A 27,953-nucleotide genomic window follows, 5' to 3' on the forward strand; every position below is an offset into this window, starting at 1 on the left:
CCCCTCATCTAGGTCATCAATAAAGATATTAAACAAGATGGGCCCCAGTACCAACCCCTGGGGCACACCACTTGAAATGGATCGCCTGCTGGACTTAACTCCATTAACCATTACCCGTTGGGCACGGCCCTTTAGCCAGTTCTTTACCCATAAAAGGGTATACCTGCCCAGGCCACGGGCAGCCAGTTTCCCCAGAAGAATACTTTGAGAGACTGTGTCAAAGGCTTTGCTGAAGTCTAGGTAGACTACATCAACAGCCTTTCCCTCATCTACCAATCTCGTCATCCAGTCGTAAAAGGAGATGAGGTTGGTCACACTTGCCTTTCATGAACCCGTGCTGGCTGGGCCTGATCCCCTGGACACTATGCACATGCCATGTGAGCTCACCCAAGATGATTTGCTCCATAACCCTCCCCAGTACCAAAGTCAGGCTGACAGGCCTGTAGTTCCCCAGATTCTCCTTACAGCCCTTCTTGTATATGGGAGTCACGTCAGCAAGCCTCCAAACCTTTGGGACCTCTCCAGTTAACGAGGAATGCTGGTAGATGGCCGAGAGCAGCTTGGCACACCCCCGCCAGCTCCCTCAGCACCCAAGGGTGTAGCCCGTCCAGTCCCATGGACTTGTGACAGTCCAGATGGAGGAGGAGCTCTCCAACTGTCTCCACCTGAATCGCTAGGGGTATATTCTGAGTAGCATCCCAGATCTCCAGACCAGGCCGTAAAACGCCCGGGGAATAACTGATCCGGCTATTAAAGGCAGATGTAAAGAAGGCATTCAGGACCTCAGCCTTCTCCATATCCTCAGTGGCCACATTCCCTGCTGCATCAAGTACTGGATAAAAATTCTCGTTGGTTCTTCTTTTACTGTTGATATATTTGATATATTTGTAAAAGGATTTCTTATTCTCTTTTACTGCAGTGGCCAATCTGAGTTCAAGTTGGGCTTTTGCCTTCCTAATTTCCTCCCTGCATATCTTAGCTACTTCCTTGTAATCTCCCCAAGTAGCCTGTCCCTTTTTCCAGAGGACAAAGACTCACTTTTTCTTCTGGAGTCTCAACAGTAGTTCCCAGCTCAACCACACCAATCGTCTTCCCTACAGCTCACCTTACAGCACTTAGGGACAGCCAGTTCTTGTGCCTTTAAGATTTCCACCTTGGGGAACGTCCAGGCTTCCTGGACCCCTTTACCCTTAAGAAGCAACTCCCAAGGGACCCATGCTACAAGCATCCTGAACAGATCAAAGTCCGCCCTCTGGAAGTTCAAGAAAGCAGTTTTGCTCGTCACTCTTTTGACATCTCCAAGAATAGAGAATTCTACAATTCCATGGTCACTCTGCCCAAGACAGTCCCCAACCTTCCCATCTTCCACCAGTTCTTCTCTGTTAGTGAAGACCAGGTCTAGTAGGGCACCACCCCGGTAGGCTCTCCTACCAGTTGCATAAGGAAGCTATCTTCCATGCATTCTAGAAACTTCCTGGACTGCTTCCTCTGTGCTGTATTATATTTCCAACATATATCAGGGAAGTTGAAGTCTCCCGTGGGAACATGTACTGGCGATCGTATGACTTCTGCGAGCTGCTCATAGAATGCCTCATCCAATTCTTCATCCTGATTAGGCGGTCTATAATAGACCCCTACCAAGATGTCGCCCCTACAGGCCTTCCCCCTGATCCTTACCCATAGACACTCAACTCTGTCATTCCCAACCCCAAGCTCTTCAACATCAAAACAGTCTTTAATATAAAGGGCCACACCACCACCCTTCTTTCCTTGTCTATCCCTTCTGAAAAGCTTGTAGCACTCCAGTCATGGGAGTGGTCCCACCATGTTTTGGTAATAGCAACAAGATCATAATTAGCCTGACTCACAACCACTTCCAACTCTTCCTGGTTGTTGCTCATGCTGCGTGCATTGGCGTAGATACACTTCAGTCGAGTCATCTGCCTCACCCCCAGCTCAAGCATCGTTCCCCTAGACTCATCTCTTGCGAGGCCTGTTTCGTCCCCTTCCCCCTTTGTAGCTAGTTTAAAGCTCTTTTGATAAGCGCTCCTAGCTCCTGCCGCTAGGATTCATTGCCCCCTTTGAGATAGATGGGTTCCATGGACAGAGAACAGGCCCGGGGCTGAGTAAACTGCCCCATGATCAAAGAATCCAAAGTTTCTGGCTTGACACCAGCCTCTGAGCCAATTATTCATTGCTCGCGCTTTCCAATCCTGCTCAGTGTACCTGAAGATATAGAGCAGAAGATCACTTGAGCTCCCACTCCTTGAACTAAATGCCCTATACCCCTGAAATCTTTGTTCATAGTTTGTAGGCTTGTCTTAGCAATTTCATCACTGCCCACCTGAACTATGAGTAAGGGAAAGTAATCAGATGACCTAACCAGCTTAGGGAGTTTCCTGGTTATGTCCCTAACCCGAGCCCCAGGAAGGCAGCACACACTTCCTGACAGCCCAGGTCAGGTCTGCAAATGGGGCCCTCCATTCCCCTGAGAAGGGAGTCACCCATCATGACAACTCTTCTTTCTTTCCTGTCAGAGGCAGTCTCAAGACGTGGGAGTGACCACTTCGCCCTAGGCGCCCTCCTCAGCAGAACATCCATTGTCTCTCCACTCACCTCCCCTTCAATTTCCAGCAACTGGAACCTGTTGCTTAGAGGGAGCTGGAGAAGTGGGCTAGGCATGCGGGGGGGCTCCTGTGACACTGAGTCAGGACTCTCTTCCAACCCTCCTTATCAGTCAGGTCTGTCCGATTGTGACAGGGCAGGGGGTCCACCACCTTTCTGGGGGTATTTTCCTGGAACCCTTCCCTCTGGCAAGCCAGCAAGTTACTCCACCAGTTGATCTCCCGTTCACACTTCCTGATGGTCTTAAGTCTCTGCACCTCATCCTTGAGCTCCACCACCAGGCTAAGCAGCTCATCCACCTGCTCTCACCTCACACAGGTGGAGACCCTGCCACTCTCCCCAGGCAGCAGCAGGCTCAGACACTCCCTGCAGCCAGAGACCTGAACAGCCGCGTTTCTAGGCAGGCCCTTCATCTAGATCACCACAGTCTTCTTAGAATAAACCCACTGTCTGGTGGAGAACACATTTTGGCCTGTGGTCTCAGAGACTACCAATGAAACCTGGTCTCCTGAGTAACGAGAGATAAAAGCTTACAATCCTTACCGCTTGACCCACCTCCCACACACACAGATGTAGCGCCCTATGGGAAGCATGAGCTATACTCACTCACTGAACCTCCCCTTTCTCAGTGAACAGAAACAACAGTTACTCACCTGGTGTGTTCTGAAGGTGGAAGCTAGCTCCCCGAAGCTATTTAAAGCTTATTATCAGGTGTGAAGGTTAAGGGCAGGTGTTTAAACTGTGCCGCTAATGTGCCAGCTTCACCCCTGACTCAGGAGCCAGCCCACAAGCTGCCAGCTCCCCAGCACAAGCCCCTAGCCTCAAACAGGCTAGTTCCTAGCCTCAAAAAAACCTTAAAAAAAGCTACTCTCTGCAGCAAATTGTGAACCAAGAGTGTGACCAGGTGGTCACAGAATTACAGAGTAACCAAGCTTGGAAAAGACCTTCAAGATCATTCAGTCCAGCCACCCACCTATCACCAATAGTACTCATTAAACCATGTCCCTCAACACAAAATCCAAATATTCCTTGAACACCTCCAGGGTCGGTGACTCCACCACCTCCCTGGGCAGCCCATTCCAGTGCCTGACCACTCTTTCAGAAAAGTAGTATTTCCTAACGTCCAGCCTAAATCTCTCCTGGCACAGCTTGAAGCCATTCCCTCTAGTCCTATCACCAGTTACAGGAGAGAAGAGGCCGACTCCCAGCTCACTACAACCTCCCTTCAGGTAATCATAGAGAGCAATGAGGTCTCCTCTGAGCCTCCTCTTCTCCACACTGAACAATCCCAGCTCCTTCAGCTGCTCCTCATAAGACTTGTGTTCCAGACCCCTCACCAGCTTTGTCGCCCTTCTTTGAACATGCTCCAGGGCCTCGATGTCTTTCTTGCAGTGAGGAGCCCAAAATTGGACACAGTGCTCGAGGTGCGGCCTTACCAGAGCTGAGTACAGGGGAACAAGAAGAAGAAGGTCAATGGTATCCTGGCCATTACAATGTAATAGTGTAGCCACTGGGACTAAGGAAGTGATCATTCCCCTGTATACCTGAGGCCATACCTTCAATACTGTGTTCACTTTTGGGCTTCTCACTGCGAGAAAGACATCAAGGCCATGGAACGCGTACAGAGAAGGGCAGTAGAGCAGGTAAAGGATCTGGAGTCTTATGAGGAGTAGCTGAGGGAACTGGGACTGTTTACTTTGGAGAAGAAGAGGTTCCAGAGAAGAAGGGAAAACCTTATTCCTCTCTGAAAGCAGATCATAGCAATGTGGGGATTGGCCTCTACTCCTACTTAACTAGCGATAGGACAAGAGGGAATGACCTCAAATCTCACCAGGTGAGATTCAAGTTGTATATTAGGAAAAACTTTTTCTCAGAAAACTTTTTCTCAGGACTGGTAAAGCATTGGAACGGGCTGCCCAGGGAGGTGGTAAAGTCAGTTTCTGGGGGTGCTTAGGAAATGTAGAAGTGGCACTGAAGAATGTGCTTTAGTGGATAGGGCGGAAGTGGGATGGTGTTTGGACTTCATGATATTCATGATCTTAGTGGTCTTTTCCAACTTTTATGATACTATCATTCTGTATGTTTATGATTGTTTTTCTGAACAATCTTTCTGAACAAGTCCCACTTGTTTTGGATCATTTATATTGGAAAATAACTATTCATTTGTGGGAACACTAGCTCCTCAGCTTTTTACATACTTATTTTATTGCTTCCTTTCTAGAGTTTTCTTTTAAGTTTTCTTCATTTTTGATATTGTTGTTTAAATGTTACTTTTCCTCTGTCAGTTTTTATGTTGGTGGTGTTTTTTTGTTTTGTTTTGTTTTGTTTGTTTTTATGGCTCAAACAGAGTTTTTGGCATCTGCATCTCAGGTAGCACTTTCTCTTTTTACAGAAATACAATGGAGTACACGCTATGCTGCTTCTTCAGAAACACTGCTCCAGCTTTCAGATTATTGTCTCTTTCCAACTATCGATGGCAAGATGGTTCATAATATATGCATATCTGACGTGAGATTAAGACTCAGAAAGGAGTCAAATATTTACCCAACCAGTTTATTATACAAATTTTGGTTAACTAGGTCTGGGGATGGGAGGTGGGACAAAGAAATTGATAGTAAAAAGACAGAAAATAGAAGCAAGGATTTGTAATAGGAGGGCAGAGATAGTTACCACTGTAGTATTTCCTGAGTTTTGTTGGTAGTGGGGGTGGGAGATGCAGATTCTTTCTCAGCCAGTCACAAGGAGAAGGAAAACACAACAAAGTAGAAAGCCCATACCCAGTTTTTGCAGAGGCCGTATATATATACTGTATGATTCTTCTTGGTTTGCCCATAGTAAAGGCATGTCTGTCAGAGGTGCGACGATCCAGTGCAGGTTTATCCACATCAGAGAAGCTGGGGCTCCCACACAAGGCCAAGCCACTGCATCTCAGTGGAAGTTGATAAGTGTCAAGACATTCCCCTTATCTTCCTTGTTCCTGGCACTCCCGTGTGGGCAGAGATGCTAGAGTTGTCCTTGCACTCCACAGTAATCTTCAAGACAAAAGGAGTTTTTGTACACTGTCGTACAGTTACACAATAAGATACTTGTGTACAGAGAATATAGCTATGAGAAACTAATCTGGCCAGGTTGATCAGATGATGCTGTTACCTTTGGTATGAAAGCAGTTAATAAAAACTATTTCAACAAAATATTTTTTGATCTATTTTGGCATATAAGCATATATTAGAGCTTAAAAGAAAGCATTACATGAGTTGATTTCTTATTGTAAATATTGTAGGCAAGTTATGCTAAGCAAGAAATGTCTTTGCTTTCAGTGTTAGTCTTTCTACGTATAGTCAGTTTTCAGAGTAAATTGAGATTTAAATGTTTCTGCTAAGGTCTTTAAAAGAAAGATTTTCCCTGGTGCTGCTTATGATTGTAGCTACCTTTTTTTTTTCCAGACTGATGTGCATGAGGAGATGCAACACATTGCTGTCCTTCTTTCAAATGGAAGAAAATACTCCATTTAACTCTTGCATTTGCTATTAGAATAGTAGACAATAAATGTAACAAAAGTGTTAATACAGAAAAAAAGTCTGCATTCTCTAGTACTGGAAATATGCAAGAAGCCACGAGAAGCAGACTCATTTTGCTAACTGTTCCACTGAGATTAGCAAATCCTCAGTTCTCCTGAAACATTCTCTGGATTTTTCTGCTTGGGATTCTTTCAAGAACATTGCCCCATCCACCCAGTCAAGGCCAAAACACACTTCTCAGGATGATTACTGCAGAACAAACTCAAAATCAGGAAATCTTCAGATTTATGGTATTTTGGAAACAGTACAGAAAGTCTTATGCAGTCTCTGTCATTACATATATACTATAGCTCTAAAGAGCACTTCCATGCTTTCCAGATGAGAGTGTTTTGTTGGCAGTCCATGAGGGCTGGAGTACCTCTCCACCGAAAAGAGGCTGAGAGACTAGCCTTCTAGCTCTTAAAGGGAGCCCTGAAGAAAGCTGGAGAGAGATTCTTTACCAGGAAGTGTAGTGACAGGACAGTGGCTTTAAAATAAAAGAGGGTAATTCAGATCAGACATTGGGATTTTGAGTCACAGGAACAGGCTTCCCAAAGAGGCTTTGGATGACCCATGCCTAAAAGTGTTCAGAGTCAGGTTGGATCAGGCTTTGGGCAGTCTGATCTTGAGAAGGGTTTTGGAAGTAAGTAGTCCTTAACATCTCTTTCAACCCAAGCCATTTTATGATGATTCTGTAGTTCTATACCTTCTCATTCTGTGACTTTGAGGAGGTTAATTTAACTGTGGACTGGAAGGTACTACCCTGCTTGATCTGGTGTTAGGATCAAAGTTTATAATGTGGTGTGTTACAAAACATACCAACATTGCAGGCTGGAAGTCAACACCATCTCAATAGCAAGACAGTGCAATGAACAAAGTGCGTCTAGAAAGACACATTTTCTATCTTATCTGAGTAATTCATATGGATGTCAGCCCATCTGGGGAGAAATGACACATAACCTCCCTGAAAAACTTAGAACTATGTGAGATTATGCTTTCCATATAGATCTATTGTTATGGCAGCTGGGGAGGAAAGCAGTAAATACTGCTGTTTACTACACTGGATCATTTCAGGAATCCTACATATGGGTGGAAATTGCATATGGATGTCTCCTGTTCATAAGAAATAATAGTTTAATTTCATATCTTGTTTGTACTTCAAGATGGAGCAAGGCAAAACTACTTTTGTAAAATAAAGAAACATATTGAAAGAGGTGCAAAATACTATAGGCTTAATAAAATTTGCATATAAATTGCCAAGGTAAATTTCTGTGTCCTATCTGTCCTTCATAAATAAACATAATATATGTTAAATTTGAAAGGACTTTGATAAGTATGGATTTCAGAACCAAGCCATAGCTTATGTTATTTCACTTTTGGCTTTAGTATAAAAATAAATTATAGTATGCAGTTGCATGTTTACATTTCACTAAATTGCAAATCGACTGTAGTCAGAAGTAAAAGATGGATTTTGCAATAGCTAATGCTGCAAACCTATCTTTAATCTAAAGTTCAAGTTTCTGCTGGTTTCCAGAACCTCATATACTTCTGAAAATTATAAATGCTTTTCTCACATTAATGCCCATTTAACTTCACAGGTTTCAGTTTGGAACATGGATGAGTAAACAGAGCTTCAGAAATGGCCCTGTAGGCAATAGGAAAGGAGCACAACACTGCAACTGAACTTCTGCTCTGTTAACTGTCACTGCTCTGCAAGGAAACAGTAGTAAGATGGTAGGTGTGTAATATGTCTGATCACACAGCAGAGGCTGATCTGTCTTGAAAGAAGGGGCTATATTTATGCAAGGTTTGGCTGGGTCCAGTGCCAAGTAAAGCCAACATAAAAGTATTTAATCATACTCAGTAGAATAGCTGTGAGGGCTAACAGTCTGGACTTTTCAAAAGCAAATATGTTGAAAGGCGGATGTCCCTAAGAGTCAGACACTGCAGTAATGCTGGTATCATGTAACAATACCAAGTTAAGCACAAACACTGAATGTAACAGAACATGATGATAAAAATAAGAACAGTAAACTCTTTTAAAGTAATATAACATTAATGTAGATGATTACTCAAGATTATCAATTAATAAATACATGCTTATAAGAAAAAAAAAAAAAGGATGCTGAAATGTATGTTTCTCCATAATAATATCAAATTCTCAAGGGAAATTTCATATTTTGTTTTTGTATATAAGTTTTAATTAGTATGTTTTGTTGGAATATTGAAATTTGTCTTTTGCAAATGCCTGTCATAGCTCTAATGCGAGCAATTATGTGAGTTGGGCATATTACAGTCCATCACAGACATCCATTACATTTTCTATTATCTCATATACCTAAAAGGGATCCATTCAGTACTTCCTAATGATAAAAACAAAAGTGTATGATTTACTACAAGCAGTCAAGACAATTTTGTTTTGTCTTCAAAGACTCTTTGTCCTCAGTGCAAAATTTCCAGACTTGTCTGATTAGTCACAAAGGAATATTTCAGTCATGAGTTTCTCATTTCTTCCATCAAGAAGATACATTTCTCACTTTTTTAAAATCAGACAGTGGATTTGTGGGTTTTTGTTGTTGTTAGCTTTTTCTGTTATAGCTTTGTCTTGAAATGGCATTAGTTGTTGTGATTTTCTGATTTTTGTTATTGATATTCCGCATCACAGCATCATGTAGTGCACTGGGAGTTAAAGAGTTCATGCTCCAGTTCTGTGGATTGTTGATCTTTCTGGGTAGCTGGTTCTCAGAAGAGGAGAACTACAAACTCCAGAAGACTTTCACTGTTCTGTTTCAGTTTTCCATTTAGTGGGAAAGATAAAACTGTTCGCAAGTCACCAAGATGTCCCTTTTCTTCTTTGATAGCTCATCACTGCAGCTGTGTGCTCCCTACCTGTCTCACCTCCAGCATTAGTGTCAGGCCTTCAATTTTGGACACTCTCATTTTATTTGATTTATTAGCTTTAACTCCAATTATATTGTATTATATTGTGTTATCTTGCATTCTGATACCATATTTAGTAAATTAACTTTCCTGTTCAGATCACTGCCACTTTTGTTTTTAGGCCCATCTCCCTACCTTTTCCCCGTTTTCCCCTTTCCCCCTCTTCCAGGGCATGATTCCGTGGGTTCCCCCACCCCATTAGTCATGGAACTGGGCAGAACAGGCCTGTAAACCATTGACAGTTTCATTACTCTTCAGTAGTTTGGGAGAGTCTGAATAGATCTCAATGACTCTTACCCTATAAATTGAAGTCACCTCTAAGACCGCTTTTTCAATTCACACAATATTCAAAAACCCCTTAAAAAAATACAAAATAAGGACCTGAAATTGTTTTCCATCTCTAGGATTCTCCAAACCTGTCCTTACTAACAAAATGACAACAAAAAAATGGATGAGGCATTAAAGGGGATTTTGGTTTGTCTCAGAGTGAACATAGTTTGGAGAGCTGAGACATTCATAACACTGATAAAACCAAGTAAACAGCCTCTTGGCTGGAATATTGATTAACGTCACAACAGCTACTTGATCTTTCATCTGTACACATATATTTATGTATATACTTATGTATATATTTAATCTTAGTAATTCATGAAGCATTCCTTAGAGCAAAACTTTGAACAATTAAGTGTCAAGTGGCTTCTTTGAAAGGATGACCCTAATACATCTGGAGAAATTAATTTCTCCTTACAATTTCTCTTCAGTTTTCTTTTATAGCTGGAATACTGCATATTTTAGTAAAAAATGCCTAAAGCAGGAAAGAAATCTTGCTCTTCTAGCAAACTTATTTGCATACATAAAATAATTTGAGTTGAGTTTAAAAAAAAGCTGGGGAAGACTTCATTTCAGTAAGTTTGTTTCTGATTGTGAAATTAAATCCAATGCTTTCTCTTTAGACAGAGAGCTGAGGCTGTTCAGCCTGGAAAGGAGAAGGCTCCAGGGAGACCTAATAGTGGTCTTTCAGTACCTAAAGGTGATGTAAAAGAAAGATGGGGACAGGCTCATAGCAAAGCAAAGCACTGGAGCAGATTGACCAGAGAGACAGTGGATGCTCCATCCCTGGAGACATTCAAGGTCAGGCTGGGTGGAGTTTTGAGCAACCTCTAGATTTGAGTGTCCCTGTTCATTGCAGGGGAGTTGGAGGTGGACTAGATGACCTTTGGGGGTCACTTCCAACTCAAATAATTCTCTGGTTCTCTGATTCTCTTTCGTGTTCATCTTTAATTTTCTCCTGGGCTATGTATGTTTCAGCTGATCAACCTGTATTTTATAGCATAATTTCTTAACATTATTGACAAAGGATATGGGACCAGTGGGATAAAGGACTGCCCTAATATACCATTTCACAACCTCACCCTCACTTAAAGTGCAGTTAGTCATGATGCTGAGAACAGACTCTGAATGGAGTTGAGGCTATCTGGATTTAGATGCCATTTAATACAATAAATACAATCTGTAAGCTGCAGCTCAAGTGTGAACATTTTCAGACATCTTCACAAGCTAGTTGAGTGAAAACCAACCAAGAATGTTTCTAAGAGTGAACTTCCTTTATTTTCTGCCCAATTATGAACTTGTAGCCTATGAGGGATTATTTGCAATCTATTGCTAATGGCTTTAGATTTGTGATGGAGAGGAAAATGTCTGACCACTTCTTCCTCAGCTCAAAAAAAACCCAGCCGACCAACCAAAAAAAACAAAACAAACAAACAAGAAAACCCCCAAAAACTCCACACCAAAAAAACAAACAAGCAAAATTTATTTGAAAGCGTTGCAAAGAACTTACACCTCTCTCTGCTTCTGCAGTTCTTCCATAAAAAGGCATGTGATCAGAGACTATTAACCTACCAGTGTGATATTCTATTGCATTTTATATCTTTTTTATGTAAGACAAAAAGTAAGACAAAATGTGTCCCCTAACACTGTAATTTGAAGCACATAACATGGTGGACAGAAAGCAGATTTTCTCATTTGCAATCCAATGCTTACAGAAAATAATCTTTCAAATTTTTGAAATTAACTCTGCACCTTGGTCTCTTCCAAAGACATTCAGAGTTACACTGATGTAGTATTCTTACCAAACATATCATAACATGTAGAAGATATGCATATATGAATCCATGGTAGGCAGTTTAATGTTATTAGAACAAGTCTTTATTTTAATTGCAAAGACAACTTGGATTTTATTTTCTGAACACAGACACATGACTACTATTAACCACTAGATGCCACAGTTGCTCATATAACAGCAATCCAGTCTTTGCTTTGCTCCGTCCATTAAAAAAAAAAAAAAAAAAATTCCAACAGATTTCCCTGTGGTGTATCAAAATATCCACACACTGAGCTAAAAATACAACTGCAGGTAGATACTTGTAAGATTTCTGCTCCAAATATCCTTATACTCAACCCTTTCATAGTCCTCTTTGATAGCACAAAACAGCTTGCAGTTCAGATTCATCTTGGATGTGTTTAAAATATTTATGGTCATCTCCTACCTCCAGGTTCAATTGTTTGTTTGTTTGTTTGCTTGTTGACAAAGATAACTGCTGTTTCCCCTGCTGTCAGATCCGAGGAATCAGTGCTGCTGACATGGACCAGCAGAGTAACTCAGTGTATGTGAGAAAATGGAAGCATGTAGGTGTCATATGTCACCCCTGTGTGACCCACAGCTGCAAGCAAAAGACTGGGGGCACTGTGGCAGTAGGGTGTGTGGGTGTGCATGGGGCCCTCACTGCTGGAGACAGTGCTACAGATGAGTTGCAGGACCCAGGCAAGCTGAGTATGCAAAGCACAGGCAGTGGGAGACTGCTTTTAAGCGGAAGACTTCTATGGGAAGCTGAGATGCCCATAATGCTGGTAATCCCTAATGCTGCAGTGAATGCTTTTGAAGGATGGTTGAACCTGAGGTACAGAGCAGCCTCACTCAGCCAGGACAGCATCTCATGGCCATTGCCAAGTCCAAGAGTGCTGGTTGCCATTGACCAGCTTTTAATTTTATTAAAAATTCTTACCTCTTTTCAGCTTTCAGAAGGGGGCTAAAGCTGTCAATTCTCAAAAGCACACAGGCAACGTCACGAAGGAGGATAAAGGCAGGTGCCACAAGCCTGAGGCCTGAGGTGGGACTGCTTGGGGCTGCATAAACAGCTTGGGCCTGCACAAACTGCTGGAGGCCACTGTGGTGACAGCTGTGAGCAAATGCATAGATGGGCCTGGTAGCCAGAGGTTTGCTGACGGGCATGATAAACACTCCAGTCTGCACGTAGAGAGGCAAACAGCAATGAGCAGCTCTGGAAAGGACGTTCGGCCTCAGGGCAGCCCAGCAGTGTGTTGCCTGAGCCTGAGCGCTCACAGCTCAGAGACATGAAGAGGACACAGTCCATTTTATTTTGCAGGAAAGACTGAAAATTACTCCTGTGTGTAACCACTTCTAGCTGAGGACCATCTATTGCAGGCTTTTTTCTTCTGTTAGGTGGGCAGAGCAACTTCTGTCTATTTAGAAAAACGTCTGACACTCTTTTCTTATTGCTCCATCACTTTTGCTATCATTGCACAATGCTGAAGCCCATACCCTTCTTTTGTTCTGGCATTCATGTATGAGACTTAAAAAAATGATAATAGGCAACTCATGGCCTTTGAGAGCTACAAAATGGGTGATTTTGCTGGCAAACAATTGAACATACATCACTGCTTCTTAATTAACTTGAATTTATTTCCGTGATATGACAATTGGGCACTAGCACCATTGTAGAACTCTATGGATTTTTCTGGAGATGAGCAACTTGCATGTGGTGGATATGAACATAAGGGATGAGGGTGATTAGAAACAATCAGAGTCATAAAACAGCTTAAGTTGGAGGGGACCTCAAAACTCACCCCGTTCCAACATTTAACCATGGGCAGGGCTGCCATCCCCTCAATCTGGCTGCCTAGGACCCCAAAGCTGCTCCTGAGGGGTCCTACGGCTCATGATAACACACTCGGGCCATGGCAACAAAGGAAAATATGCAGTCGGGAAACAGCATGGAGTGGAGGCAGAAGACAGCTTCCCTCATCCCAGTCACAGTCACAAGTGGTGTCCCTCAGGGGTTGGTATTGGGATCGGTGCTCTTCAACATCTTCATCAATGACATAGATGATACACTGGAAGGAAGGGAAGCCATCCAAACCTGGACAGGCTAGAGAAGTGGGCCCATGAAAACCTTATGAGGTTCAGTAAGGCCAAGTACTGCACTTGGGTTGGGGCAATCCCAGGTATTTATACAAACCGGGCAAAGATCTCCTTGAGAGCAGCCCTGTGGACTATTTGGAGGTCTTAGTAGATGAGAAGCTCAACATGAGCCAGCAGTGTGTGCTTGCAGCCTGGAAGGCCAACTGTGCATTAAAAGAGGAGTGGCCAGCAGGGAGAGGGAGGTGAGTGTCCCCCTCTACTCAGTTCTTGGGAGGCCTCATCTGCAGTACTGTGTCCAGGCATGGGACCCCCAGCACACAAAGACATAGAGCTCTTGGAACAGGACCAGAGGAGGGCCACTAAGATGATCAGAGGGCTGGAGCACCTGTCCTATGAAGAAAGGTTGAGGGAACTGGGCTTGATTAGCTTGGAGAAAGAAGGCTCTGGGGAGACCTCATTGTGGCCTTCAAGAACTTGAAGGGAGCATATAAACAGGAGGGAGTACGGCTGTTTACGAGGGTGGGTAGTGGCAGGACAAGGGAGAATGGTTTTAAACTGAGACAGGAGAGGTTTAGGTTAGATATTAGGAGGACATTTTTCATACAGAGGGTGGTGACGCACTGGAACAGGTTGCCCAAGGATGTTGTGGATGCCCCATCCCTGGAGGCATTCAAGGCCATCTGGACAGCCTGGTCTGGTGGTTGGCAGCCTTGCATATGGCAGGGGGTTGAAACTAGATGATCATTGTGGTCCTTTTCAATCCAGGGCATTCTATGATTCTATGATTCTCCCAGCACCACATCCATATCTTTCAGGAGCGCATCTGGCGCAGACACAGCACAGGATGCTCCCGCCGCCGCCGTCCTCGGGCGACTCGCAACCATGCCCGCCGAACAGCCGAGGCGCCGCCGACGCCCGATGCCTGATCGGGGCCCGGCCGTTGGGGGGCGCCGGGGTCCAGCGGGGCACTGGAGGCCGGGCCCAGCAACGGGGCTACGGCGCGGGGCAGCTTACGGAGACCTAAAAAAACCGTTTCCTTCCGGAGCGACGGTGGCGGGGCCGTAACTTCCCCGGTTCGGACTGGGCATCGACGTCCTCCGGAGTGAGGCGCTCGGAAGCCGCGGAGGAATGTAGCGGAGCGGCAAGCGAGGGCCGCTGCCGTGTGGAGGAGGCTGAGCGGTGGGAGGGGCGGGGAGGGACCAGCCGCGGCAGTGACAAGGTGCCAGCAAGCCGAGGGGACGCTGCTAGTGCTCCACCGCCCACGTCGCCGCCCGCCCGGAGAAGTTTGCCTCGGGAGCAGTGCAACCGCCGGGGCCACCGCGGCCGGGCAGGGGAGCCGCGTCCAAGCCGCCGCGTCCGAAGGCGCCGCATCCGGAGCCGCGGCGGGACGGGGGTCGCCTCTGGCGGGACGCGGCGGGGGGACGTCGTCGCCCCGCCTGCGCCATGGCAGTGCGCTCGCGGAGACCCTGGCTGAGCGTGGTCCTGGGGCTGGTGCTGGGCTTCACTGCCGCCTCCTGGCTCATCGCTCCCCGGGTGGCCGAGATGAGCGAGAAGAAGCGGCGCGGCGCCAGCCTCTGTTCCTACTACGGCCGTGCGGCGGGGCCGGGGGCGGCCGGGGGCGCCGGCGCGGCGGGCGTGCAGCCGGCGGCCGCGGCGGTGCTGGGAGGCACGGGCGTGCGGAGCAGCCCATGGGAACTGCTGGCGGGAGAGGAAGGCACGGTGTCCAGCCCCGCCGCCGGCGGAGAAGCGGAGCAGGAGGAGGAGGAGGAAGGCGGCGAGAAGCGGAGCGGACGGCCCGGCGGCAGCCACAACGGGAGCGGTGACTGGGGAGGCGCGGCGGGCTGCGCCAAGCCTCGCAACTTCCTCTACGTGGGGGTAATGACGGCCCAGAAGTACCTGGGCAGCCGGGCGGTGGCGGCGCAGCGGACGTGGGCGCCCTCGGTGCCGGGCCGCGTGGAGTTCTTCTCCAGCCAGGGCTCGGCCGCGCCCCCAGGGCTGCCCCCGCTGCCCGTCGTCGCCCTGCCCGGCGTGGACGACTCCTACCCGCCGCAGAAGAAGTCTTTCATGATGATCAAGTACATGCACGACCACTACCTGGACAAGTACGAGTGGTTCATGCGGGCGGACGACGACGTCTACATTAAAGGTGACCGCGGGTGGCCCGACAGCTGAGGGAGGCAGGGGAGCACGGGACGCCCCGTCGGCTTCGCGGAAAGAGGCCGTCCCGTCCCACCCGGCAGTGCCCACCGCGGGGGCTGCGGTTTGGCGCTCCTCGGAGGCGGTGTCTTCAGTTACAGTGAGAATTCTCACGTGGCTGAATAGTGCTGCAAGCCGAGCAGACCCCGAAGTCTACCTGTAAAGCTGCTGTTGTGCTTTGCAGCGTGTCCAGAAAGTATCGGCCCAGGTGCCGCGTGGGTGTTGTAACACCGTTAGTTAAGGACGTTCTGCAGCCTTCTCCCTTTTGGTATGTGCTTGCCACTGCCTAAGGAAAAAAGTCGTTTTCTGATAACAAGAGAAAAACCGCTGTTATTTTTTATCCCTAGGGAGGGATGGCAGAGGCATAAGTCTGGGTTATGAGCGTGGTACGAACTGTAGAAAGTTAACTTGAGGTAACCGCGCTATTTGTCGTTTGGTTTGTCTGAGTCATTTAATAGGTTCCTAACTTGTCAGCTGTCATTCATCTCTGAACTGTTTACACACCACACCTACATGGGTTTGGATGCAGAAGTAAAAGCTGGCACTGTTGTCTTTGGGCTTAATACTGGGTTGTAGTGAACCTGTCTTTAATCGGGTCTAAGTTAAACCTGTGTGCCAACTCTAAATTTCAGGTAAATGTTGAATTACATTTCTTGCAAAAATTGGTAAGCCATTTAAAGGAAAATGCTGGATTTTTGCCGTGTTCCAAGGGGAAGAACAGAAAATTATTCTGTGTCAAAGATTTTTTTTAATTTAGGCTTGAGCTCATCTTTTCCAAAGTCAATCTCATTAGAAGTAATACCTGATATCTTTCCCCAATGTCTCTTCCTCCTCAACTTAGAACTATATTGACAAATTGTCTCGCATTAGAGAGTTTTAAACTAGTGAGGGAATGATTTCCATCAGTGTTGGCTGAATAGTGTAAGGCTTTGATCATATTTTCAGGGTACATGAAAGTGCCATTGAAATATTAATTGAGGATATTCAAAAAGAGTCTGAGAAATATAAAGTTGCCCAAAGATACTACATTGGAGGTCATTTCCTGTGATAGTCTAAGGCGCCTGCTAGATTTCAAAGAAGCTTGAGATGCAGGAAAACAGATGGCTGACTAAGCAGACAGATAACAGTGGTCTTTTATTTTTTCAGGTGAAAAATTGGAGGACTTTCTTCGTTCACTGAACAGCAGTGAGCCTCTGTATTTGGGACAGACTGGTCTGGGTAACATTGAAGAACTTGGGAAGCTGGGACTTGAGCCTGGAGAGAATTTTTGCATGGGAGGGCCAGGAATGATCTTCAGCCGGGAGGTTCTGAGGAGGATGGTGCCACACATAGGTGAATGCCTTCGTGAGATGTACACCACTCATGAAGATGTGGAGGTGGGCAGGTGCGTCCGAAGATTTGGAGGAACGCAGTGTGTTTGGTCCTATGAGGTAAGTAAAAGGATTTGTCCCACAGGGTTGTTTGTTTACAGGGTTTTGCATCTTGCAGAGTATCTGCCATCTCTTTCCACCATAATTAGGTTTTAACAAACGCATTAGAATGTAAACTGCAGACTGCAAGGAAAAGTGGTGGGGAAACATTCATAGCATGTGGCTGCAACCATCTATTATTTCTACTTGTATTTTTTAGTTTTCATTTAGTGATGGTTACTGTAGCTTCTATCTGTGAGCAGCCATATTGTAAGTATTGCTATGTGATAAGTTGCTAAAGCATTACCTGTAGGTTTTCTATAAATAACCCTTGGCAGGATGCTGCTCTATTTGATGTATTATGTTGAAGTTGGACCCTTTCAGAAATCATTTCTATATAAGCATCTGGCATATCATTTTCTTCTATGGTACAGATTCATAAAATATGTTGTGGTATTTGAAGAAGAATTGCCTGTATTTTCTTAATTATTCATATGCATTTGAACAGAAATCCTTATGGGCAAATGCAGAAATTGGGACTTCTTTTTTCTTTGTACAGACAGGAAATTTGTTATATTGCCTGTGTCCCTGATATACTTTCAACAGTATTTTACTTAGTGAACTTATTTTACTTAGTGTTTAAATTTGTCGCAGACATACACAGCACAACAAATCTTAGTATGCTTAGGTCCTTTTGGGAAAAAATGACTCCATTCAGTAGCAACATTTTCTGAAGTAATAAAGATGTGTTGCAGCTCCAAAAAAGTTTGTTTGCGGTGCTGTGACTAGGAATCAGGGCTATTTCACTAAAAACATTGTGGTTAATGGCAACATCATCTTAGCAGATTAAAATAGACTGAGTGTGCAGCTGACAGGAAAGGTGAAGAATGATAGCAAGTACGATGAATAAAATTTTAGTTATTTTGACTGGTTCTTTAATATTAATCTTTGCTCGTCCTTGTGACGTTACCTCATAAGGCAGAAGAATCATTTAAATGGGCCACTGAAAGAGGTTATGTGCTATTAAAGACAAAAAGTCAGGAAAAATAATTGTTTTTCTGCATTAGTGGTTTTTTTTTTTCTGAAAGGCCTGGAAAAAGGTGTTTGTTTAAAAATGGCTTTGGTAGGCTGCTCAGTATGAATAGTAAAAGAACAGTAAATCTTAAATTGCTAATATGGATTTAGGAGGTGGAAATCTTATCTCTTATTCCACTATAGAAATGTGTTTTTAAAGAGTATTTCAACAAGTGGTTTGAATTAAAATGTGATAAAATACACCAGCTGCAGAGCTAGAGCAGGGAAGGTGTTTGTTGTGCAGATGGGGATCAATGTTATACTAGTAGTTCTTAGTCAGACTTTTAAGCACTTGTAGCTTAATTTATATTCTGATATATTTGGACTTTGCTTGTGAAAGTTTGTTTTAAAATCCTTACAGGCATTCAATGTCTGCTTATCTATATCAGATATTAGAATTCTAATTCTGGCCTGACAGTATTATCTTGGAAGTTTTTTGTTTTCTTTTGTCTGTTTTGTCATCTTGGGAAGAAAAGTGATGATAACTTGGTTACAATTTATTTTGTGATTGAATGTAAGTGGGGTAGAACAAAATAGGAGTTTACTTTTTTTCTGTTTTGGAGACTTGTGTCTAGGATGGACTGCAAAGTGTGTTCCACATCTGTCTTGAAGTCTTCTTGAACTGAAGTACTGAACTGAGTCCTGCTGGGCTGCAAGGTTTTTAAGACCATCACTGCTTCTAGGGAGATTTTGAGGTTCGAATGTGTAGCTGAAAACTAATGTGAACTGGGAACAATTCCATTCAGGTTTGTATGTAGGAATAGAAAACCTCTAGAATAAAGTTGAATCTATGTGACATAATTTTGTTACTGGATTTATTCTTTAGGAATGGGAACTGAAAGTCTTTTTTTGTTGTTGAAGATGAAGGAAATTGAAGAACTCATGAGAAAACGTGATGTGCTTGATCTTTGCCAGGTGCCTCTGGTGGTGTAGGTGAACCTGACTGCCACTCAGGCTTTGTTTTGTTTCTGTGTAGAGGTACAGCCAGAATGTTGTGCTTGCTTGTATGCCTGTATTGGCTTACACTTATACTGGCTGGCAAGGAAAGGACTACAGTGTTATTTTAAGGGTTTTTTTTTCCGTCAGAAAGAACAGGAAAGAAAGAGGTATATGAACCTGCAGTAACTGCTGCTTAGAGAGTAATTTTCTGGACTTTAATCCTTCTTGTGCCCAGTAGGAAGCCAGGGCTGAGAACCTATCTCCCACATGCCAAGTAAGTTATGGCTGAGGTGATCTGTCTCTCTGTCTCTGCTGACAGCGCTCTTCCTCTTTAAATCACAAGCTAGTCACTGGATTGCTGAGAAGGCTTGTCTAATAACAGAGTTTTTGGGGCACTTGTGTGGAGCAGAGGAGAAACAAGCCTGCCCTGGGGCTGCTGTTTGTCAGATGCCCACAGTCAGCTGTGGCTGTTGCTGCTGGGCAATGGCTGCCCTGTACAGCTGTTCTGCTTGGCCCTGCCATGCTATGCATGCCTGTGATGAACTGGAGGAGGGTCAGGGAGAACAGCATTAGGCTGGTAGAATCTTACAGGTCAGGAACAACAGCTGATCTATGGCAGCAATGCAGTGCCCCAGCATGGGCAGGAGAGACTGATGGAGCCCTGTGTTGTGCTCAGATCGTTTCCTTCTTGCTTTTTGCAGGAAATCCATCTTTGTTCAGATGCGTTTTTCAACTGTGTCTTAACTTATTGTCCAGTTTTGGCAATGCTATAGTGATTAAGGTGTGATAAAATTGGCACATTTGCGAAAAGTGCCTCTCTAAAAAGTCTCAGAGATTTTTCTTTTTCAGCATCTTCTGTTTTCCCAGATCAATAATAATAGAAAATAAATAGGATCTTTTGTGTTCTCAGAGTCCATATTTCAAGTGACCAACTCTACCCTGCTACTTTTGAAGCCTAGAAGAGCTTTGCAGTGGATGAAGAGGGTAGCTTGGTGTTAGTGACTCACACTTTGTTTTATTCTTTGGAAAATAGAGGTACAGTTGAAAAACAGACATCGTGTTCCATGCTTTGCTTTTTATGAGGATCTATTCTGTAAGGGCTATTATGTAAATGAGAAAAACTCCCAAAACTCAAGAAGACTGATTGCTTTATTCTCATCCCTTCCTCTTTTCTTTTTTTTAAACTGATACTTATGGTGTTAAAAGATAGCTTTGTAATATATAATCTAAGTATATAACAGATAAGAAAAGGACAAAATAAATAAGGTGACTATAAAAATTCTAACAGAAATCAGACATCGTCAGAATATAGATACTATCAGTGACCCAGGAGATTTTTTTTTTTCCAGAAATGGAAAGGTGAGAAATGCAACATAAAACTAATGAAGATTTTGAGACTTTTATTCTAATGCTAAGTTTGTAAGGGTTGTCTTTTTGTAGACTTTTTTCTACTCTTTACAGGAGAAAATAGGCATTAAAACTACATTCATAGAAAATGCCCTATACACTTTAAATGTTTTGGTAATGCATACTTTGATATTGAAAAAAATGTAATTTGACTGTACATACATGCAATCCACTGCATATATTTTCTCATTGTTTAATTGTCTCATCTCATCAACTTTTTTAAAATTTTATTTTAAATACAAGAACTCTTCAGTATGGTTATTTGTTTTCTATTCCCAGTACTTGGAGTAAGTATCCTGCAAAGATATCTCTTTAGATCAAATTGCTTGCCCTGGCACTGTGACTCTCTTGAGACATAGGAATGTCTACAAATTATCTTCTGCTTCTGCTGAAAATACTTTCTTTAAATGTTGATTTTCCTTTCTTATGTCTCATAATTTTTGGTGAGGGACTTAGTTGTTTGTGTTTTGGTGTTCCTGTTTGGAGCCAGGGATTGGTCTTGGTGATCCTTGTGAACCTCTTCCAGCTTGGGATATCCCATGACTGTCTGACTTAGTCTCTCTCTATTTTGAAGATGGTGGATAAAAGTGGAGCTTTCAGTTGAACACCATATGAGTATTAAGGATGTATTTATTTTGGTGAAGATAGGACGCTGTTTTGCTGTTAGGATACTGGCATGCTTAGTTCTGAAGCAGAGACACCTAAGCAAGTGCACTTGCGATGAGCAGCTACATTAGATGTTTACTTAAATGCAACCATTATATTAAAAAGGCATAGAATACGCTGTCAGTGATCCCAGAGAAAAAAATGTATGAAAGTGTGAATAATTAAGGTTGTAGCAGTGTCTGAGGATGTGAGGAAAGGAATAGGATGATCGCAGAGGCCTCAGAATGTGCTTTCTTTAACTATTTCTTATCTAAAGTTACCTTGCGACAGCAACATTAATTATAGTTATCAGAACTGATCACTTGAAATCACAGAATCACAGAATGATAGGGGCTGGAAGGGACCTCTAGAGATCATCGAGACCAACCTCCCTGCCAAAGCAGGTTCCCTACACCACGTCGCACAGGTAGGCATCCAGGCGAGACTTGAATATCTCCAGAGAAGGAGACTCCACAACCCCCCTGGCAGCCTGTTCCAGTGCTCCGTCACCCTCACCGTGAAGAAGTTCTTACGCACATTCGTGCGAAATTTCCTATGCTGCAGCTTATGTCCGTTTCCCCTCGTCCTGTCTCCACGTACCACTGAAAAGAGACTGGCCTCACCGCTATGGCCGCCACAGCTCAGATATTTATAAACTTGGATCAGGTCCCCTCTCAGTTGCCTTTTCTCAAGGCTAAACAGACCCAGTTCACTTAGCCTTTCTTCCTAAGGGAGATGCTCCAGGCCCTTCACCATCTTTGTGGCCCTCTGCTGGACTCTTTCCAAGAGATCCCTGTCTTTTTTGCACTGGGGAGCCCAGAACTGGACACAGTACTCCAGATGAGGCCTTACCAGGGCAGAGTAGAGGGGGAGGATCACCTCCCTTGACCTGCTGGACATGCTCTTTTTAATGCACCCCGGAATGCCATTGGCCCTTTTGGCCACGAGGGCACACTGCTGGCTCATGGCCAACCTGTCGTCCATCAGGACGCCCAGGTCCCTCTCTGCAGAGCTCCTCTCCAGCAGCTCATCCCCCAACCTGTATTGGTGCATGCAATTATTCCTCCCTAGGTGTAAGACCCTACACTTGCTTTTGTTGAACCTCATCCGGTTTCTTACTGCCCAGCTCTCCAGCCTGTCCAGGTCTCGCTGAATGGCAGCACAGCCTTCAGGCGTGTCAGCCAATCCTCTCAACTTCGTATCATCAACAAACTTGCTGAGGGTGGCCACTATCCCCTCATCAAGGTCATTGATGAAGATGTTGAACAAGACCGGACCCAGCACAGACCCCTGGGGGACACCACTGGTTACAGGTCTCCAGCCAGACTCTGCACCACCAACGACGACCCTCTGCGCTCTGCCAGTCAGCCAGTTCTCAACCCACCTCACTGTCCATTTATCCCACACTTCCTCAGCTTTGTTATAAGGATGTTGTGGGAGACAGTATCAAATGCCTTTCTAAAATCAAGGTAGACTACATCTACCGCTCTTCCCCCATCCACCCAGCATGTGACAGTATCATAGAAGGCTGGTCGAGCACGACCTCCCCTTGGTGAACCCATGCTGTCTACTCCTAATAACCTCCTTTTCTCCCAGTTGTCTGAAGATGGTATCCAGCACAAGCTGTTCCATCACCTTTCCAGGGACAGAGGTGAGGCTGACAGGCCTATAATTACCCGGATCTTCCTTCTTGCCCTTTTTGAAGACCGGAGTGATATTGGCTATCCTCCAGTCTTCAGGGACCTCCCCTGTTATCCAAGACCTCTCAAAAATGATGGAGAGCAGTTCGGCAATGACCTCCGCCAGCTCCCTCAGCACACGTGGATGCACCCCATCAGGTCCTATGGACTTGTGGACCTTAGTACTGCCTAGGCACTCACGCACGTCTTCTTTCCTGACTAAAGGGAAGTCTCCCATTCCCTAGACCCTCTCACTATCCTCCAGGGTGTGAGATTCCTGCTGGAGAGCCTTTTCACTGAAGACGGAAGTAAAGAAGGCATTCAGTTTCTCTGCCTTCTCAGCGTCCCCCGTTACCAGAACCCCTCCCTCACTTAGTAAGGGACCCACATTCTCTCTACTTTCCCTTTTGCTGTTAATATACTTGAAGAAGCCTTTTTTATTATCCTTTATCACTTTAGCCAGATTCAATTCCAGACGGGCTTTAGCCTTCCTCGTTGCATCCCTGCAGGCCCTGACTACATTCCTATATTCTTCCCAAGTGATCAGACCCTTTTTCCACATTTCATGGACCTTCTTCTTTCCTTTGAGCTTGCGCATGAGCTCCTTGCTCATCCACACAGGTCTCCTGCCACCTTTTCCCGATTTCTTGCTCACAGGGACGTACCAATCCTGAGCTTGGAAGAAGAGCTGTTTAAATGCTGACCAGCTCTCAGAGGCCCCCTTACCTTCCAACAACCGAGCCCACGGGATAGCTCCAAGTAGGTCCCGGAAGAGATCGAAGTTGGCTCTCCTAAAGTCCAGGGTAGCAATCCTACTTATTGCTTTGCTTCTTCCACTCAGGATCTTGAACTCCACCATCTCATGATCACTACAACCAAAACTGCCCCCAACCTTTACTTCCTTAACAAGTCCATCCTTGTTGGTGAGAATAAGGTCCAGTAACACCCCTCCCAGCGTCGGTTCCTCCACCACCTGCATCAGAAAGTTGTCTTCAATGCACTGCAAGAACTGTCTGGACCGTGCGTGCCTGGCCATGTTGGTCATCCAGCAAATATCTGGATAATTGAAGTCCCCCATAAGCACCAGTGCCTGGGAACGTGACGCTACATCCAGTTGCTTATGGAAGGCCTCATCAACCTCCTCATCCTGATCAGGGGGCCTGTAGTACACACCCACAACAGTGTCACCCTTACCAGCCTGCCCCTTGATTCTCACTCATAAGCTCTCCACTGCTACATCACTCTCCCCCAAGTGAAGTTCAATGAAGTTCAATACATTCTAGCTGCTCTCTCACATGAAGAGCAACTCCACCACCCTGCCTAGCCAGCCGATCTTTCCTAAAAAGCACATAGCCCTCCATGACAACATTCCAGTCATGCGAGCTGTCCCACCACGTCTCCGTGATCGCAATGAGATCGTGACCTCGCGACCGCACGCGGAACTCCAGCTCTGTTTATTCCCCATGCTACGTGCATTAGTATACAGGCACTTAAGAGAAGCAGCATCCCTCCACCCCTCTCCAAGCCTTTGAACTCCACTGTCTCCACCCATCAAATTCTGTTTGGAGCCTCAAACTGCCCCCTCAGTCCCAGTGGTCCTCATTTTGTCCCCTTCCCCCTTCATACCTAGTTTAAACACCTGTCAATAAGTCTGGCCAGTTCCTCAGCTAGAACCCTGTTTCCCCATGGAGACAGGCTGCTTCCATTTGCAGCCATCATGCCAGGTGCCGAGTAAATTGCCCCATGATCAAAAAAACCAAAACTCCTGCGTTTGCACCAACTCCTAAGCAATTTGTTCAAGAGATGGGTTTTTAGGCTCATCCCAGTATCGTTTCCTGCCACTGAAGGTACAGATGTAATAACCACCTGCACACCTGTTCCTTCAACTACCCACCCCAGTCCCCTGAAGTCATCTTTGATAGCCTTCAGGCTTTTCTCACCAACTTCTTCACTGCCAGCCTGTACTATCAATAGTGGACAGTAGTCAGAAGGGCAGATCAGTCTGGGAGGTCTCCTAGCAATGTCCCTGACCCGTGCCCCAGGGAGGCAGCACACCTCTCTGCGGGTAGGGTCGGGCCGGCATATAGGGCCTTCGGTTCCTCGCAGCAGGGAGTCGCCTATGACAACCACCCTTCTATCATTCCGGGTGGAGGAAGTCTTGAGGCACGGGGGTGACTGCTTCCCCCGAGGCACCTTCACGGGTGGGCCTCCGTCCACACCTGCACGCACCTCTCCCTCGGGTTCCAGAGCCTCAAATCTATTCCGCAGAGGCACCTGGGGCGCTGAGCATGGTCTGGGGGGGGACGCCCATAATGCCGAGTAGGTATCTGTTTCCACCCGTCCTTCTCTCTCAAACAGCTTTGCTCTGCTCGGCAACAACAGGGCAGAGGCTCCTCCACTGAGCAGTGGATATCACCTTGCCCTTTTGGGAGAGAGTTTTGTCCCAGTCCCACATCCCCTAGTTCTTCATAAGTATTGTGAGGGTAAGGAGCAGACTGAGGGCTCACTGTATCAGGAGCACAGTCTGTCTGTCGATTCCTCTCCGTCACCTGTTTGCAAGGCGACTGGGGGCCACATGCTCCATAGGGAGCCTCAGTTGCATGTCGGGACCTCGGGGCTGATAGGGCCTGGCACCACCAGTCAATTTCCTTTTCATAGTCCTTGATGGTCCTCAGCCTCTCCACCTCTTCCCTCAGGCAGGCCACCAGACTGAGAAGGTCATTTACCTGGTCACACCTTACACAGGCTCTGCCTCCATCGCCTGGCACTTCAAGGGCCAGACTCTGGCACTCGTTGCAGCCAGCAACCTGAACGCTAGCGTGCTGTTTTGGGACCTCAGTCTGGGTTGCCACACTCTTCTTGGCTACAGCCTTCCTCTTACGTGTGCAGGGGACCTCTGTCTGGGTCTCCACATGTTTCCTGGCAGTAGGCTTCCGCCGGGATGCAGGCATGGCAATCCAGCAGACCCACTAGCACCAGCACAATCAGAGTAGCCTTACCAAGTGTGACTAACAGCTCCGCCCTGTTACTGAAAGTGCTGGATCTGCCCTCGTACTTTTACCAGGTCGTTGATGGGTGCAACCGCGCTTATCACCCTCTTCACAGTGACAAAACTCCTCCTCCCTGTCTGGGTGGCCAGTGGCACGCCACTGCCCTCTTCAACGCTTTTATTAGGTTCTCACCAGATTAGAAAAGTGATTTGTATTTCCATACCATTTTAGTACAGTGTTTCATAGAATCATATAGAATGCCCTGGGTTGAAAAGGACCACAATGATCATCTAGTTTCAACCCCCTGCTATGTACAAGGTCGCTAGCTTCTAGACCAGGCTGCCCAGAGCCACATCCAGCCTGGCCTTGAATGCCTCCAGGGATGGAGCATCCACAACCTCCTTGGGCAACCCACTCCAGTGCATCACCACTCTCTGAGTGAAAAGTGTTCTCCTAGTATCTAACCTAAACCTCTCCTGTCTCGGTTTAAAACCATTCCCCCTTGTCCTTCACTATCCACCCTTGTAAACAGCTGTTCCCCCTCCTGTTTATATGCTCTCTACAAATAGTGGAAGACCACAATGAGGTCTCCCTGAAGCCTTCTCTCTCCAAGCTAAACAAGCCCAGTTCCCTCAACCTTACTTTGTAGGAGAGGTGCTCCAGCCCTCTGATCATCTTAGTGGTCCTTCTCTGGACCTGTTCCAAGAACTCTTTGTGTGCTGAGGGCCCATGCCTGGATGCAAGTACTGCAGATGGGGCCTCCCAAGAACTGAGTAGAGGGGGACACTCACCTCCCTCTCCCTGCTGGCCACTCCTCCTTTAATGCAGCCCAGAACAGAGTTGGCCTTCCAGGCTGCAAGCACACACTGCTGGCTCATGTTGAGCTTCTCATCTACCAAGACCTCCAAATCGTTCTCCACAGGGCTGCTCTCAAGGAGATCTTTGGCCAGTTTGTATAAATACGTGGGATTGCCCCAGTCCAGGTGCAGCACCTGCACTAGGCCTTATTGAACTTCATTATGTGTTCATGGGCCCACTTCTCCAGCCTGTCCAGGTCCCTCTGGATGGCTTCCCTTCCCTCCAGTGTATTGGCTGCACTGCTTAGCTTGGTATCATCTGCAAACTTTCTGAGGGTGCACTCCATGCCATAGTCTACGTACCTGATCTTGTGTTTCTATGTATACATGTTACAGATTTAAAAGAAGTCATTAAAGAAATACTTCTGCAGTAACTATAGTGTTGAAATTGGGTCATTCTTCTCTTGACCCTCATGGTCCTCATTTGAGCCACGTGCTCCTGTAGCACTGTGCAGACTTTGTGAGATATTTACAGTCAACCATTTGTTCTTCTTTCCGGGCAATTTGGAGACAGATGGCTCCCTCCTTTGAGTTCTTCTCGCCCCACATCATTCTACATGGTGAATTTGGCTGGCAGTTGAAAAGGTTTGTGATTAGAAGGCAAAAATATTCCTAGTATTTTCATTTTCAAAATCTTTTTATTTCCTGTATTCTGAAGTATAACCTTCCTTTTCGCACTTACAAGTTCTATCATGTTTATTGTTTCTGACAAAGAGTTTTGTTTGACTGTGTTGCTTGAGCCTTTTTGCAGATGAGTTATGTGTTGCAAACTGATTTAACTAAATTAAATGGTATAGTGTTGCTCGAAGTGTGTGCAATATTTTTAAAGACTCTAACCAATCTGGTGGCCTTTTATGATGCAGTGACAGCATTGGTGGACAAGGAAAAGGTGACCGATGTCATTTACCTGGACTTGAGCAAGGCCATTGACATGGTCCCCCACCAGATCCTTATCTCCAAATTGGAGGGATATGGATTTGATGGGTGGACCACTCGATGGATAAGGAATTGGTTGAAAGGCCGCAGATGGAGGGTGGTGATTAATGGTTCTGTGTCCAGTGGAGGCTGGTAACGAGTGGCGTCCCACAGGGGTCTGTCTTGGGACCGGTGCTCTTTAACATTTTGCTGCCACCATGCTGGGTGGGTGCAGTTGACACAGTGAAAAGAAGGAATGCCATTCAGAGGGACCTCAGCAGACTTGAAAGGTGGGTCTGGGTCAATCTAATGAGATTCAATATCATTAAGTGCAAGGTTTTGCACTTGGGCTGGAGGAATCCCAGGCATCCATACAAACTGGGAGGAGCGGTCCTTGAGAGTAACCCCGCAGAGAAGGACTTGGGGCTTCTGGTGGATTAAGAACTTAGCATGAGCCAGCAGAGTGCTCTTGCAGCTTGGAAAGCAGATGGTGTCCTG

The 27,953-nt window shown here is 45.6% G+C and overlaps 1 protein-coding gene across 1 annotated transcript in view; it reads left to right on the forward strand.

Moving 5' to 3' along the window:
• The first annotated feature begins 14,515 nt into the window (after positions 1–14,515).
• Positions 14,516–27,953, forward strand: part of CHSY3 (chondroitin sulfate synthase 3) — a 154,954-nt gene continuing 141,516 nt past the window's right edge. The window contains exons 1-2 of the mRNA XM_019610565.3: positions 14,516–15,490; positions 16,687–16,970. Of these exons, the coding sequence (XP_019466110.3) occupies positions 14,788–15,490; positions 16,687–16,970 (987 nt within the window). The 5' untranslated portion in view covers positions 14,516–14,787. The remainder of the gene's footprint in view (positions 15,491–16,686; positions 16,971–27,953) is intronic.

Source organism: Meleagris gallopavo, chromosome Z (assembly GCF_905368555.1).
Source record: "Meleagris gallopavo chromosome Z, MGAL_WU_HG_1.1, whole genome shotgun sequence".
In the NCBI taxonomy this organism is placed as follows: Eukaryota; Metazoa; Chordata; class Aves; order Galliformes; family Phasianidae; genus Meleagris; species Meleagris gallopavo.